Below are 15,229 nucleotides of genomic sequence, written 5' to 3' on the forward strand. Positions count from 1 at the left end.
AGTGTTTTTGGACTTAGGTCATTTGGATTACTCTTGGATTTCAGATAATTTTATGTTAAACAGCATAATAACCTCACATTTTTCAAAGTTCCTGGTCCTCCACGGAGCCGGAGCCTTTTCTTCCATCCACAGCTGTTCTCCTTTTTTTCATTTATTTTTTCCTTTTAGTTTTCTCTTCTTCCAACTAAGTCCCCATCGTTCAATTAATAGGATAGTACAAGAAAACAGCAAAGCATGATCGAGAGATCACCCTCTATCATAGATGATAATGACAGAAAAAAAACCGGAAATAAAAACGAGATGTCATTATCATGAAAAAAAAAAAAGGAGAGAAAAAATAACGAGGAAAACATGCACACAAGGGATTATGCACGTTGTGAACCAACAAGAAATTCAAGACAAGGACAGACAACTGCTGTTCCCATTCATGCCTCCAGGGTTGGACGTGCAGGTCCTGCAGGTCGATTCTGCAGACAAGAGGGAAAGAAGACGGAAAGCAAAGGTCCCTTTTGCCCCTCAGAGAGCAGCCCCCTTTTGCGATGTTGGGGAGGAACAAGCATGAGGAGTTTTGTGGAAGCCTAAAGATTTATTTAATCCAGCAGTTGAACAGAAATTGAGGCCAAAATATACTTAACTGTAAATAATATATTGCTTAAGGTTTCCCGCTGTAAACTATACATATAGTAAAAGTAAAACAAATGAAATTATGTGAATAAAAACCTAACCCTTAATTCAAATGAGCACAGTGACTGCAAAACACTCTGTGACGTGACTAATCAATGACATCCAAACTGGAATTCATCCATGTGTCAGGTCATGGTATTGCGTTTTCCTTCTATTGTCGGAGTCCATGTTTCACTACAGCTGAAACACATCAAGTCAAATACTGTGAAAATGCAAAGGTTACTACTTACCGCAGATGATTTGCTTTTAAGGTATTGAAACTTTTTTCAAAATTGCAATTAAATTAATAAAAACCATAAAAGTAGAGGAAAAAGTTGTCACTATTTCAAAAATATAACTTAAAATCAATTTTTTCTCATTTGTTAAAAAAAATTGGAGACTCAAATGTAAAAACATAGTTTATTTTTTTCAGACTTTGGTAGTTTATTTTTACAAAATAGCAGACAAAATTTGGTTCTTTATATTAATACAGAATATGTAATACATATCGAAATATATATATTGCACTTAATTATAAACACATAGCAAAATCGGCATCACTCAAACAGCAACCATGTTTTTCACGTAAAAGGAATTCTCAAGAGATAAACGTTTTTAGCTTGACTATGCAAATAGTCTTTGATGCTTTCTGTCTACTAGTATTTACAAAAGCAAGTCTAAAAACTACCACCACCTGCAAAAGTGATGAGCTTTGGGATACAATTTTGTTATCATGCCATAATGCAGACTTAAAATTATAAAGCCAGAGGGAACTAATCACTTCAGTGCAACTGCCAGGGGTGGAACTACTTAATTGTGATTTAAAGATGTACACTCTGAAAATCCAAAAGGGATGCTTTTGAATCTTCAGTTGTTGGTTTCTTTATGATCCAACCATCTCTTAATCCAGGTGAGATTATGCTCCCTGTTCATCTAACTGTGATAGAGTGAAGTTGCATAGAGATTGTCTTCTTCATCTCTGGGGGGAAAAAAAGGAATATAGCATAAACCAGTGTTTAAAAACTGTATTCAGGAAACTAACACATATATTTATCACACAACTTAATATCCACTTGCCAAAGAAGTGCAGGTGTTATCTACTTACAATATCATGAACACCTTGAAAGCTGTATGAATTGCAAACACTCACTGAGGTGTACTTTAGTAATTCCATGTTATTGGTGTCTCAGTTATTGGAAAAAAGACTAGTACAGTACTTGCTATATATTTATATTTATATTACATTTAAATAAAGTAACAAAATTTATATTAAATTATAAATAATTACATTCTTAGTTCTGTTTATATTTTTACTATTTCACCTCTTTCTCAAAAGGATTTGAGATGCCTATGACAAAGGGGATACATATAATAATATGGATAAAATAGAAAATAAAAATCAGGGCTAAAGAAAAGAGAAGGGTACAAATACATTAACCATAAGAAATATTACAGTGGTTGAACTGAGCACCAATTTTAGTTGCAACCTTTCTGGCAGTCAGGGTAAAAAAGGAAGCTCAGTAAGTTGTGCCATTCTTGGGATCATAAAGGAAGAAAAAACCCAATTGTATAGGAGACAGAAAGGTTTGTCCAAGTATCAAATTGAAAAAAACTCACACAAGATCTTACATAAAAAAATTCTGAAAACAAGCAATGGACAATGTCTTTGACAAATATTATAAGGATCAATATTTTACAAAGTATTCTCTAGGGCATTGCTTCCTTTGAAGGCGTCAACTACCTGTGTCTACTTGGCTGCTATCCAGAATCGTTAGCTGGACAGTTATGCTATAAAGCAAAGAAACAAACTTTTCATAATCACAGAGACAAAGCATTGCAACAGATAAAGCTTTATGTAGAATACAGTGGCCCTCTTTAGATTTCATATATTCAAAATGCCTTTCTGGAATTAAAACATAGTTTTTTAAAGCAATAAAAGAAAATCTGACCAAGTGAAAACATCTTAAGAGTAATTTTTTCAGCCTCTGACACTTTACCAGCATATTTTTACCTGCTCTCTTCTTTTAGTTTCCTGGCCGCCTGCGTTGATAACTTAATCTGCAAGTCTAGTCTCTGCAGGAAATCTCTGGCTGACACTTCCTGAGGCTGCACTGGCTGAACAGGAGATGCTTGTGGACTGGGAGGGGAGGAGTCTTCCGCAGCTACCGGCCCTTCTTCACGAGAAAAACGGCCATCAACAGTTTCATTTTCTGGAGAATCAATTGAGTTAAGTCCATTAAACAGCAAAGGCTTCTCTGAAATGATTGGGATGTTCAAAGTTTTCTTCAGAAATATACAATCATTGGTAAACAGTTTATTTGCCCTTTTAATCTGCTCCATCTAAAATACAAAAAAGAAAACACAGAGTTACATATAAATAAATCCAGAAGCAGGGCTTATTATGCAACACAGAACTAAAAATATTCATGAAATAAAATAAAAATAAAAGTTTTAAAAGTAAAAAAAAAAAAGAAAATATTCATGAGCAAAATCTATGCAGTGCTTTCTCTGGATCTGAGAAGCTTAATCCGGGTTTTGTCATCTCCCCAGATACCCCTAGTCATTTCAAGAGATGTCAGGAAATTCTGTCTCCCAATTTTAAAAACAGAAAGACTAATTCCCCCCCACCCAACACACTATATTAGTTGCCCTACAAAGCAGCCTTTACCAAGCAGCTTTAAATCCCTGAAGTTAAAAAATACAGAATTTTCTGCATTTATTTAATAAATTCCACTTTTATGTTAACATTTCTATTATCTGATGTTTAAAATATTTACTAGTGCTGTTATTTTAGTTCTGGAGTGTTTCCGGCGTCTCTTGAATTGTATTTGGTAAACATAATGGAAGCGGGAGGTGGTACAGAGATAAGGACAGCAAGAATTTGGAAGAAGGGTGTAGGCCGGGACTGCAGTCTTTAAGAAAGGCCTCACGGGGAAGGTGGGGTCCTGATTTTGATTCTTTTGCCTTTAAATGGACCGTGAAGAACGGGCAGGAGTGGCACAGGTAAGGAGAAGAGGTGGGGAGCACTTTACAGGTAGTATCTCATCTTTTCTGCCCTATGAAGTAGGTATTTAAAGCTTCAGTTTCAAATAAAAGAAATAAAGTTCATAGAGGTTATGTCCCATGGAGTCATAATACAACTGGCAGATGAAGAAGCTAGAATTTAACACAGGCTTCTATAACCTCAAACTCTTTTATAGCCCATGGATGCCTCCCCCAAACCACAGAAATGGGGATAGGAGCTGGAGGCAAAAGGGGGAATGGAATTTACATACATTGTTTAACCTCACTTAACCTTCATAACAGTTCTGCAATCTAGATATTAGCATCTTCATTTTTACAAATGAAACAAGAGAGTCAAGTGACATGTCTAAGTCCACAATGCTGGTCAGTGCACATAGGACTCAAGCTTCACAGGTGCTTAGCATGTTGAAGTGCCCACTCTTCTATCTATCACATGTATTACAAGGTATCTGCAGACTTCCCCAATCAACTAGCCTGGGGCTTGCACCATGCTAGGCTCTTTACATTCACTGCACCATCTAATTCTCACCACAACTCTTTCTTGTGAGGTATGTAACTAAGACAGTTTGGTACAACAGCTAAGTGCACAGGCCTGGGAATCTCGGGCTTGGTTTCAAATTCCAGCTCCACCAACACAAACTATATGAACATGAGCTCGTGAGTTCTCTCACTGAGCCTGTTTCCTCACATGTAGAACAGGTATCATCTACTCTTCACAGGGATGTCAGAAGGATTAAATGGGAGTTTATATGCATACTTGCAGAGAGGAGATAGATGGTAGATACATAGATAGATGATGACAGATAGATGATGATAGATGATAGATAGATAGATAGATAGATAGATAGATAGATAGATAGATAGATAGATATGGATGGGTGAATAGATGATAGATAGATGATAGATGATGATGATAGATGATAGATAGGTAGATGATAGATAGATAGATGATAGATAGATAGATAGATAGATAGATAGATAGATAGATAGATAGATATAGATAGATAGATAGATATGGATGGGTGAATAGATGATAGATGATGATGATGATAGATGATAGATAGATAGATAGATAGATAGATAGATAGATAGATGATAGATAGATTGATTGATAGATAGATAGATGATAGATAGATGAGAGAGAGAGAGAGAAAGAGAGAGACAGGGAGGGAGAGGGACAGAATAGAGACAGAGACTATTTAGCAGAGCACCTGGCAGTAGATGGTACTTACTCCTCTCCATATCCAGTGAAGAAATAGAGGCACACAAGAGATGATTGATTGGACCAAGTGTAAATGGTTCTATAAATTCAAGAGCTGGAATTTCTGTCTGAGTCTAGGTCCATACAACACCACGATTAAAGTGCATGACTAATGGGAACACATTACGAAGATCCTTCAATGCCAAACTGATTGAGTGAAAAAATTAGATTTCTACTTCAAAGGTCCTGAAGACACATTAGTTAAATAAGTGAATTCTGTTCTTCCTATTTTCTTACTATAAGCTGCATCCACACAAATAATACATTTAAAGCCATTTTTTTTTATTTTAAAGACACTGCATTAAAGTATCTTATGTGCAGGGTAGGTGGTCTTTTGTGTTCTAGTTTTAAGTTAAAGGAGATAAGGCAAGGGTGAGAAAGAGAGACCATGAATAGGCTAGTGCATTTTAAAGATAAAATTAAAATCTAAGAGTCCTAAGTATCTCTGGTCTAGTTTAGGCTTAGATTTGAGAGAACTGAATAATTTGAATACTTTATCCATAGCAGGTTCAGGTATATTCTAATCTGCCTTTAGTGCCTCTTGCATTCTAACCAGAAAGAGCAGCTGCAAATGCCCAGAGCAAGGAAAAATGAAGTGGCTGAGTGCGGGCATAGAGAGCACACTCCGGGCCACGCCGGGCCTTCGATCCAAGGCAAGGAATTTAGATTTTATTTTAAAAGTGACAGGAAGCCCTTGGACAGTGAAGGAAGGGAGTGACGTGATCTGATTACAGTTAAAGATCACTTTGTGGAAAATGGATCAGCATCAGTGGAAACAGGGAAGCACAGTTATGCAGGAAACCGCAGTAGCACAGACAAGAGACTGTAAATAATCCCAAACAGTGATGTGATGTTTTAGGAATGTTTCATACTTTTACCTGAGCTTAGATGGGCCTAATGTTCTGGGAATTTCACCTCACAGAGAAGGAATAAAAGTCATGATCCAACCCATGGAAGACCTGGAAAACTCTGCAGCTGCCTCACCTGTTCAACATTTTCTAATAATTAATGCTGAGAATAGGAAATGTGACCTTTTCAAGGTGAGGCAGAACTACCCTCTGTTTCTTGGGGGCAGATAAGTAGGGAGAGGTGTAGCAATCAAATGCTTTCATTTCAAACTCTTTTCTAATCAGGATTGAATAGTATAACTCAACCAAGTTTACTGTCTGGTCACTAAGAAACAGATAACAGAATAATTAACCTTTTGCAGTCGTATTAAATTTGGACATGGGTGTCGTACTGGTCGGAATTAAGAGCTTTCAGAGAAATTATGAACTGATACATGAATGAATAGAGTTAAGATTCGTACGGTTCCTTGCTGTGGTGGCTGAGAGCAGACATACGGCCGGAACGGTAAAATAGCTTTGGTGGCTGAGAGTAGACAAACGACCGCAAAGGGTTAAGAGTCAATAGGGTGGCCACAAGGTCAACTATGATAAAATTAGGTAGAACAAGTGACGACTTAAAAACAATTTATTTAAAATTACTCCCCTGTAAATGCATTCTGTAAAGGTGAAATCGTAAAACTTCCTCCACAAAAGGTAGCTGGACAGCGGCTGCTAAGCATGACCAAGAACGCTCCCCAAAGGCAACTCTGGCCACCTGCCTAACAGTGAATGCAAAATTCAAAATTTTTTTTCTTCCTCTTGTACACAATAATATAAATGGAACCACTTTAAAATGGAGCTGGATTTGCCATATTAGAGGAATAGCCTTGCAGGTCTTAAGTCTCAAACCTTGGAATGTTTAAAACAGGGCAAAATAACCTTTGGACTGAGCCTAAAGCAACATTGTTTCCCAACACACTGTTTGCAGAGATAACAAGAAAGCAGTTATTATGACTACTGGACTGATGACTACTGGACTAAAAATTTAAAGCACTGTTTAGAATTAACATCACTATGTTACCTGCACCAAGGAAAATGCCCCCCTTCTATTGATGTAATTGTTCCCCTTCCCTTTCTCACAAATACCCATTGCCTTTGTCTCTTAATTGGAACATTATTTGGGCTTCTGCTTGAATTAAAACTTCCCAAATAGTTATTCTTACTGATCTCAATGCATGTTGTTTCTCATTTTGAAAGGCCTTGTATTTTTAGGTTAATACTCTCCGTTCCTTAAAAAAGACACACCCTTCCAAAGATATTTCAGGAAACATAATAACAAACACTTGCATAGCACTGTGTGGCTTGCAGAATATTTTCACATATACACAACTCTCATTTTACATAAAAGAAAACAGAGTTAAATATAGGATTCTCTCAGGATCACTTTCCAGTAAGTGCTGGATTCACCACCCCACTGTCCTGTTAAGTTCCAGGTTTGGTGGCAACCAGACTCCTTCACTGCCATGTGCTAACGGGGAGAAGGATTTCTCTCTTCCTCACAATATCTCAGAAGAACATATGACATTCCACTATATGAAATGTCCAAAAAGACAAATCTATTGGTTAGAAAGTAGATTTGTGGTTGCCTGGGGTTGGAGAAGGGAACAGGGAATACGGGCAATGGGCACGGGGATCTTTTCAGGGTGGTGGAACTGTTCTAGAATCCTGGTGATGGTTGCACAGCTCTGTAACATTACTAAAAGTCCTTGAATTGTACACTTAAGATGGGTGAATTTTGTGCTATGTATATTATTCTTCAATAAAGCTGTTTTTTAAAAAAGAATACATGAGAATCTATTAAAACCCCAAGTACTAAAGGCTACTTTACCATCCCTCTCACTACAAGTGGCACTATTTATTTATGGTTTCCTTCCCTTTGACCAGCAATCATCGACAATTTCCAACAGCAGCAGGGGCTAAAGTTATACACACGAAAGAGTTACACACACTTACATTTCTAACTGCCAGCACTTGTTCCCCCTAACGTGACAGTTGGTTCACCTTTTCTCAGCAAGGTGAGTTCTGTTGGGGGATCCGTTAAGAAGTGACTGAGCTTAGCAGCTCATTGGGAGAAAAAGGGAACCCCTGGTAATGAAAAGAGAGAGGAACTGACTGAGGACAATGTGGCCTCTGGGGAGGGGAGAGGACACGCAAGTTGCCAGGGGAAAGCAGAGAGATAAAGAAAGGGTTTATGCAAATAATACATCCCCTCTTTGCCTCCTACCCACTTTCAGTTTCTATACTGTTCTCTGACCGTTTTTCCCCAATTTCAAAGAGTTCACAGTGGCTGCCTGAAGCTGGTTGCTTTCCTCCAAAGGCTTGCATCCAACTAAGAAGAGTCGGGTCACTACAAAAGCCATAGCTAAATCTAGTACACTGGGTTAGGTAAGCGGCCTTAATGACTCAGTGGAGGTAAGTGCAACCAGGGAAATTCCAGCCCAAGTAAGTTCATGTCTGAGGTTTGAACTTAAATGGTTTCTCAACTCAGCCCAAAGAGTTTCAGTTTCCCAGACCCACTTTCTCAGATGTCTCTTAGTCGGGTAAAGATGCTCAAATCTTTATTTAATATAAATCTTTAATTCAATATAAGGACCCAGTGCTGGGGCAGGGGAGGAAAGAAGCACCAAGTACCAGCTGTGGCAGTTGTCTTTTCTCTGCAGGTAGGAGAGCCTCAAAGCAAACTTTGCAATTCAAGTCAAGGAGGCTGCACCCCCTCATTCAACCTGTATCCTGGGCCCCAAAGTTAAGGGTCTGCTCAATTCCAGGGCCTAGTGACTTCATACAAGTCAGGCTTTCCTGTGGATTAAACCCACCCATATGTGGAGGACTCACTGTGTGCCAGACTCAAGCTACACACAGAAATAAATTATACAAGCAACCTGGCTTCTCAAGGAGCTATCCGCCGGTGGAAAGCAGTAGCTGATAAGCTCACTATGCATAAAAAGAGGACAGCATATATTATCTTGTAGCCCCAGCATCTAGCAGAGGGCCTCAGACAAACTAAGCTCAAAAAAAGTAACTTTTAAAATGTCAGTTAATAACCATGAATAACTTTAAAAGGGACGGTGGAAAGAGTCATTAAGATATTTTCTAAGTCACTGGCAGAAGGACTATAGTCCATCAGGCGTCAGACCTGGCCGGGTTCTTGAACGTCCACATTCTTATTTCCTATAGAGAAGCCTCCTGAATCCCTTGGCCCATCTCTAGGGCAGAGATACTCCAACGAAACAGAGAACAAATAAGCAGAAAATGTAGAGCATATCAACAAATCAATGAGAATCCAGCCACTTTCACCACTTCCTTCTCTACTGCTTTGGTCCAAGCTACTATGCTCTCACCTACATTACTGCAAAGCCTCCATCCTATCTGATCTCCCTGCCTTCGCACTTACTCCCCAACTCCACCTCCACTACCCTCACCCCACCCACCACCCCACAGCAGCCTATTCTCAAAGCAGCAGCCAGAGTGATCCTTTTAATGCATAAGTTAGATCATGTCACTCTTCTGCTCAAACTCCTCCAATGCTTCCAACTCATTCAGAGAAAAAGCCAAAGTTCTTACGATGGTCTTCAAGACCCTAAGTAATCTGGTCCAAACTCGTCAATTACATTCCCACCTCAGGGCCTTTGCATCACTCGCTGTTCCTTTTGCCTGGAATGTTCTTCACAGATATCTGCAAGCTCCTTCCCTCGCCTCCTTCTCAGTGAGGTCTTCCACAGCCATACTATTTTAAATTGCAGCTACCCCCACCAACCCTCCCTTTCTCCTTTCTCTGCTTTTTTTTTCTTTTTCCATTTTGCTTATCAATACCTGACATATAACATACTTTGTTTACTTACTGTCTCCACTGACTAAAATATAAGCTCCATGGGGGCATGGATTTTTATTTATTCACTAATGTATCACCAGAAACATAGAAGCTGGAAAGAAAGAAAAAAGAAATATTAGATGAATGATAAATACTGTTGGGAAAAGCAAGACAGGGAAGGGGAAGAGGGTTGCAATTTGACATAGAGTAGTCAGGAAGGTCTCATGAAGGAGGCATTTAAGTGAAGACTTGAAGGCAGTGAGGGAGCCAGTCACACAAGCAAGATCAGCTACACGATTTGTAGGGCCAGTGAAAGTGTGGGGTGCTTGTTCACCAATTATTACAAATGTCAAGATGACAACTGCAGAGCATTAAACCAAGTACAGGGCTCTTGTAAGCATGGGGCCCTGTGTAACTGCACAGGTCACACACCCATGACCGGTGCCCTGCATGCAGCTCTCAGGAAAAGAGTGTCCCAGGCAGATGGAACAGCAAGTGCAAAGGCCCCAAGCAGGGGCAGTGCTTTGGGAACAAGCAAAAAGTCATGCATGAAAAACATGAAGATTCCTGGGTCCCTTTTCTGGATATTCTGATCCAGTAAGTTCAAGGTCAGCTAGAATCCTTTCTTTTTACTCTGTCCCAGGGCATTCTCCTATCCAGGCAAGTTTGAGGAACATACCTATTTCCATATCCTAGGATGTACATTGCTGCTAGCCATTGAGTTCCACTTCAGATAACCAGTTTCCAAGGGTATATCCTAGGATGTGCATTTGCTGCTAGCCATTGAGTTCCACTTCAGATAACCAGTTTCCAAGTTGTTCCCCTAATAACTCAGGTCTCCATCTTTTCTCCTTGTCAGAGTATCTGTTCTGGGAACCTCCTTATACCGAAAATACTACTGGCTTTTACCAGTCTCCCCCACCAAGGGACTGAGGTCCTGCTTGAACTCCCAGCTGGGTGGCTGGGGAGCTGTCATGGGCAAACAGCCTTCCCTCAGAGTTTCTGCTCCACTAAGATTATAGAGCTATGCTCTGCTTTTGCCAAACATGGGAAGTTCAAGTCAAAGTCTGCCTGGACTCACTCTTAATTCCCAGGTGCACTGCCTTGGGTCTCTAAATCTCCAACATCTCATCACTTACTCCTTTAAACAATAGTTTAAATATATGGATGATCTTGGCAGTCAATATCAGAAACTTACTCAAATTCTTTCTGCTCAGTCAGAGAAAAAAGAAAACCTTTCTGCCTTTCTGGATATTCTGATCCAGTAAGTTCAAGGTCAGCTAGAATTCTTTCTTTTTACTCTGTCCCCGGGCATTCTCCTATCCAGGCAAGTTTGAGGAACATACCTATTTCCATATCCTAGGATGTACATTGCTGCTAGCCATTGAGTTCCACTTCAGATAACCAGTTTCCAAGGGTATATCCTAGGATGTGCATTTGCTGCTAGCCATTGAGTTCCACTTCAGATAACCAGTTTCTCAATTGACGCCCAGCCGGGCATGGCTCAGGGGTTGAGCGTCGACCTACGATCCAGGAGATCATGGTTCGATTCCCGGTCAGGGAACATGCCTGGGTTGGGGGCTCGATCCCCAGTTGGGGGCCTGCAGGAGGCAGCCGATCAATGACTCTCTCATCATTGATGTTTCTATCTCTCTCCCTTCCTCTCTCTGAAATCAATAAAGATATTTTTTAAAATAAAAAATAAAATCAAATCTCAATTGACAATGAGTAAATTCAGTTAACATTTGTAGATATTAATTAAAGCAAGAATATCACTTCACTGTTACAGTATTATCACTTTCACTGGTTCTACGTAATCAATGGAAGAGTCTCTAAAAACCTCATCAACTATATAGTTCAGGGCCCAAAATAAATGATATATATGTAATAAACCAGTGGTTCTCAACCAAGAGTGAGTTTCTTCCCAGAGAACATATGGCAATGTCTGGATGGGGGCAGGGGTACACCAGCATCTACAGGCAGAGGTCAGGGATGCTGCTAAACATCCTACAATGTATGGGAGAACCCTCCCACCCCACCCCCAAACAAAGAATTATCCAGTCCATAATACCAACAGTGCTGTAGTTGAGAAACTCTGCAATAGACTATTTGTGTCTATAGATTATAGGTCCCAATCCATTATACTTGAGCTTAACACCTTAAAATCATCTTTATAAAACTAATAAAAAATCTGATTTACACTTTAACAGAAAGGAGTGATAGTTATGAGTAACAGAATCTATATTAGTGAAAAAGGAGTGAGAAACCATTTGATCTAAAGTACAGACCTTCAGTGAGCAGATGTTTAGAAGCTCTAAAGCAATCAAATGAAACCATGGAGGGCAGTGGGTTGCAGAGAGACTGATATGGGTAGGGACCAGGGAAATACCACTTCTCTGGATATCATGCGCTCCTAGGTGCAGTCACCCTGGCCTAGTAGGTAAGACCCATAGAGACCAGACAGAAAAGACTTTCCTTCTTCAGTAACCAAGACACTGAGAGAGCTCTTGATAAGACTAGGATAAAAAATATGGGTGGAAATCAGAAGTAATATCTAGAGAAAAGCAAGAGCTCTATCACTGTGTGGGTTCAAGCTGGTCTCAATGAATAAGCATACTTGGAAAACATTCTTACCTCTCATCCATCTTCTCATCTGCAAAAAGAAGATTAATTACACCTATCTCAAGGCTTACCCGGAAAATCAAATTGAATAATAACAAGATGGAACAGGATAAATGCAGAGCTTGGCACATAGCAGGCATTCTGCAGAAGGTAGCTACTGTTACTTGCCAACTCTGCTTTCCTCTGGCTTTGACCCAAACCAGGCCCCGTTAATGCACATAAGACGTGTAGCTCTAAGCTCACATTTGGAACTCCCAAGGAGGCAGAATGGGACCATTCATGGCACGATGTCAGTCCATGCCTGCACTGCAAGATCCCTGTTCTCGAAATGTTTAAATGATAGAAGGACCTGCTAGGTAAACATATACCCGCCTGAATGTGCAAAATAGACTACTGGTCTCTGTCATTCAGTGAAGGGCCAGAAAGAGTGTCACCTTAAGAGAAAGATACAGGTAAGATCGCCTTTCTTCCCATTGCTGTCTAAGGTGCTTCAGGAAAGAACATTGAAAACTGATACAGAACTCAAACGCACAAAGGCCATCCCATAGCTCAGAGTTAATTATAAGTAATTTTAATGAAACAATATGTTCCCTCAGGTTTCCATGTTCTTCCCAGAGGTGTAATGCAATATACCCATGACACACACACTTATAAATTTATAATAAACACAGCTCTCCAGTTCACCTAGACCACAGTTCTTGGCCGCTGCTTAGTGACAGGTGTCACATTCACAGTTGCCAGTGAGCCCAGGGGTGTAATTTCACTTCTAAATTAAAAAAAAAAAAAAGTATACCCGATAGAACCAGAACATCCTACGGGAACAACTACCATTCCTGACTCATCACAGTGCTTGTTTACACAGAAAACAAAATTCTCTGCCCACGTCCGCACGTCAGTTCGGCTTTGAGTAAATATATACGTGGGGGTATGAACAGGACCGAAAATCCAGTGAGCGTGGCTCCGGGTGATGCCAAAGCCCTGGTCCTCTTTGGCCTTTCTCACGCGACAGATCTGGTCCGAATCCGGGCAGGGCACCGGGAACTTGATGCACTTACCTGGCCCGCCCCTCTGGCTACCGGACCAGCTTCGGCGACCTTCGCGGTCGCCCGCAGAGCGCACGGAGCCCGCGCTGGGGGCCGAGCCTCCCAGGGACAGAGGCTGCCTCCTCGACCCCCTCCCCTCACACGCCCCGCCCCAAACCTCTCTCCCCCCTCCCCCTCCCCTCCCCCCTCCCCCCTCCCCCGCCCCCGCCGCCGCAGCCCGGCCCGCGGCCGCCGGCGCGCTCACCGTGACTCCGTACTTGAGCGCGATGCCCTGCAGCGTGTCGCCCGCGCGGACCCGGTGCTCCACATGGCGCTCGATGACGCCGGCGCTCAGCGGCGCCCTCACGCTGGCGGTGCTGCCGTACGAGCGGGTCTTGGTGCGGGCCAGGCTCAGCGACAGCTCGGCCTCCTCCGGCTCGGAGCTCGGGCGCGAGCGGGGCGGCGGCGAGGGGGCCGAGGGCCGGGGCGCGCGGGCGCCGCCTTCCCGCAGGGCCGGCGAGGGCGAGGAATCCGCCATGGGTCCTGCGGAGGCCGCCAGGTCGGGAAGCGGGCCAAGAGGGCGGTGCCTCCGCCTCTGCCGCCGCCGCCCTGCTTCCTCCTCGCTGAGGCTGCGGATGGCAGTGCCGCGGGGGCGGCGGGCTGGAGGCGGCGGGCAGCCGCGGGCCCGGCACGGCGGGCACCCCCCCCCCGCGTTCCTCCTCCCTGGGCGCACGTGCGAGGGGAAGGGCGCAGTCAGCTCCCGCCGCGCCCCGCCCTGCGCGCCCCGGCCCCGCAGGCCCGCGGGGCGAGGAAACGGAGCGCAGAGCGGCCTATCCTTAGGTGTCCTCGGCGCCCGCGGGAACCACTGCGCCAGGCCGACGGGGCCCGCACAGAGCCGGCCCTGACCGCGGCAGAACCCCGACGCTTTGCTCGGCCCCCTTTATCGATTCCCCGGCAGGCACCAGCTTTCTCAGGCCTTCAAGTGATCTGCGCGCCAAGGGTACTTCCCTCCCCTCACTCGAGTACCCGAGCGACCTCTAAGTCACGGAAAACATTAACACCATTAAACGTGCTTGTCCCCTCCTGGCCCATCCCAACGGCCTGGAGGGTCCTGTCCTTTCGACATTACACCAGGAGGACAGTGCTTCTAACGCCCGGTGGGTGACCTCACACGAAGCTCCAGTGGTTTGGGCTTCACCCTTCATTGCACACCGGGGCCGATTTGAATCCTGGGCTGCCTTGAGATCTGACGAGCTACGGTCTGTTCTCCCGGCTCACTGCTTAGAATTTACTATCTGCACACATCTTTTTTTCTTATCGGTTTGTTTTCCTCTTTACTACCCTGAAATCATAACTCCCCAAAGTAGTATCATCATTAAATCTACCAATGACCTCTTCTCCGTATTCTTCATCCTGAGCACCCTCTCCTCAGCATTCACGCCTGTGATGGTCTTCTACAGAGGGGGTGCGCATTTTCTAGAATCTAGGCCCGGGATTTCTGCTGTACTCTGGACAGCTCTCCAAGATGAGGTACCTGATAGGCAGGTTAGGAGACAGGAAGTTTGATTCATTGGCTGAAGTTTCCATAATGTCTCTGTGCTGGACAGAGGCAAAGGACCTAGCGCTCAGGAGGCAGAACACATGATGGGAGAGGGGCAAGTGATTACCGCATCGCCCCTCCCATAAAAAATTCTTCAGTGGCTCCCCGTGGACAGCATTCACATAACTCACACTGGCATTCAAGCTATTCTTTCATATATATATATATCTTTATTTCAGAGAGAGGAAGGGAGAGGAGGAGAGAGATAGAAACATCAATGAGTCATTGATCGGCTGCCTCCTGCAAGTCCCCTGCTGGGGATCAAACCTGCAACCTGAGCATGTGCCCTGACCAGGAAACAAACAGCCGTCTCCTAGATCCTAGGTCGATGCTCAACCGCTG

At 42.9% G+C, this 15,229-nt stretch overlaps 1 protein-coding gene across 3 annotated transcripts; it reads right to left on the minus strand.

The window, feature by feature from the left end:
• Window positions 1–570: 570 nt before the first annotated feature.
• Window positions 571–13,996, minus strand: LYSMD2 (LysM domain containing 2). 3 transcript variants are annotated; one of them, XM_081121058.1, is made up of 3 exons: window positions 13,553–13,996; window positions 2,675–3,003; window positions 571–1,642 (listed from the first exon to the last, which is right to left on the minus strand). In XM_081121058.1, the coding sequence occupies exons 1-3, from the start codon at window positions 13,823–13,825 to the stop codon at window positions 1,597–1,599; spliced, it is 648 nt and encodes a 215-aa protein (XP_080977184.1). In that variant the 5' UTR covers window positions 13,826–13,996; the 3' UTR covers window positions 571–1,596. The 3 variants fall into 3 exon arrangements, with proteins under 3 accessions (XP_080977184.1, XP_080977185.1, XP_080977186.1); XM_081121059.1 differs by having other exon boundaries at window positions 1,071–1,642; window positions 13,566–13,990; XM_081121060.1 differs by lacking the exon at window positions 13,553–13,996 and adding an exon at window positions 13,321–13,431 and having other exon boundaries at window positions 1,071–1,642.
• Window positions 13,997–15,229: the final 1,233 nt, after the last annotated feature.

Source organism: Miniopterus schreibersii (assembly GCF_964146895.1).
Source record: "Miniopterus schreibersii genome assembly, chromosome: 1".
NCBI lineage: Eukaryota > Metazoa > Chordata > Mammalia > Chiroptera > Miniopteridae > Miniopterus > Miniopterus schreibersii.

Excerpts from the sequence above, each read along its gene's own strand:
- LYSMD2 (XM_081121058.1), bottom strand. The coding sequence starts at position 13,825 with ATGGCGGATTCCTCGCCCTCGCCGGCCCTGCGGGAAGGCGGCGCCCGC. Across the intron at positions 3,004-13,552 it reads CGCTCAAGTACGGAGTCACG|ATGGAGCAGATTAAAAGGGC; the intron begins GTGAGCGCGCCG and ends TTTGTATTTTAG. Across the intron at positions 1,643-2,674 it reads AAACTAAAAGAAGAGAGCAG|AGATGAAGAAGACAATCTCT; the intron begins GTAAAAATATGC and ends TTTTCCCCCCAG.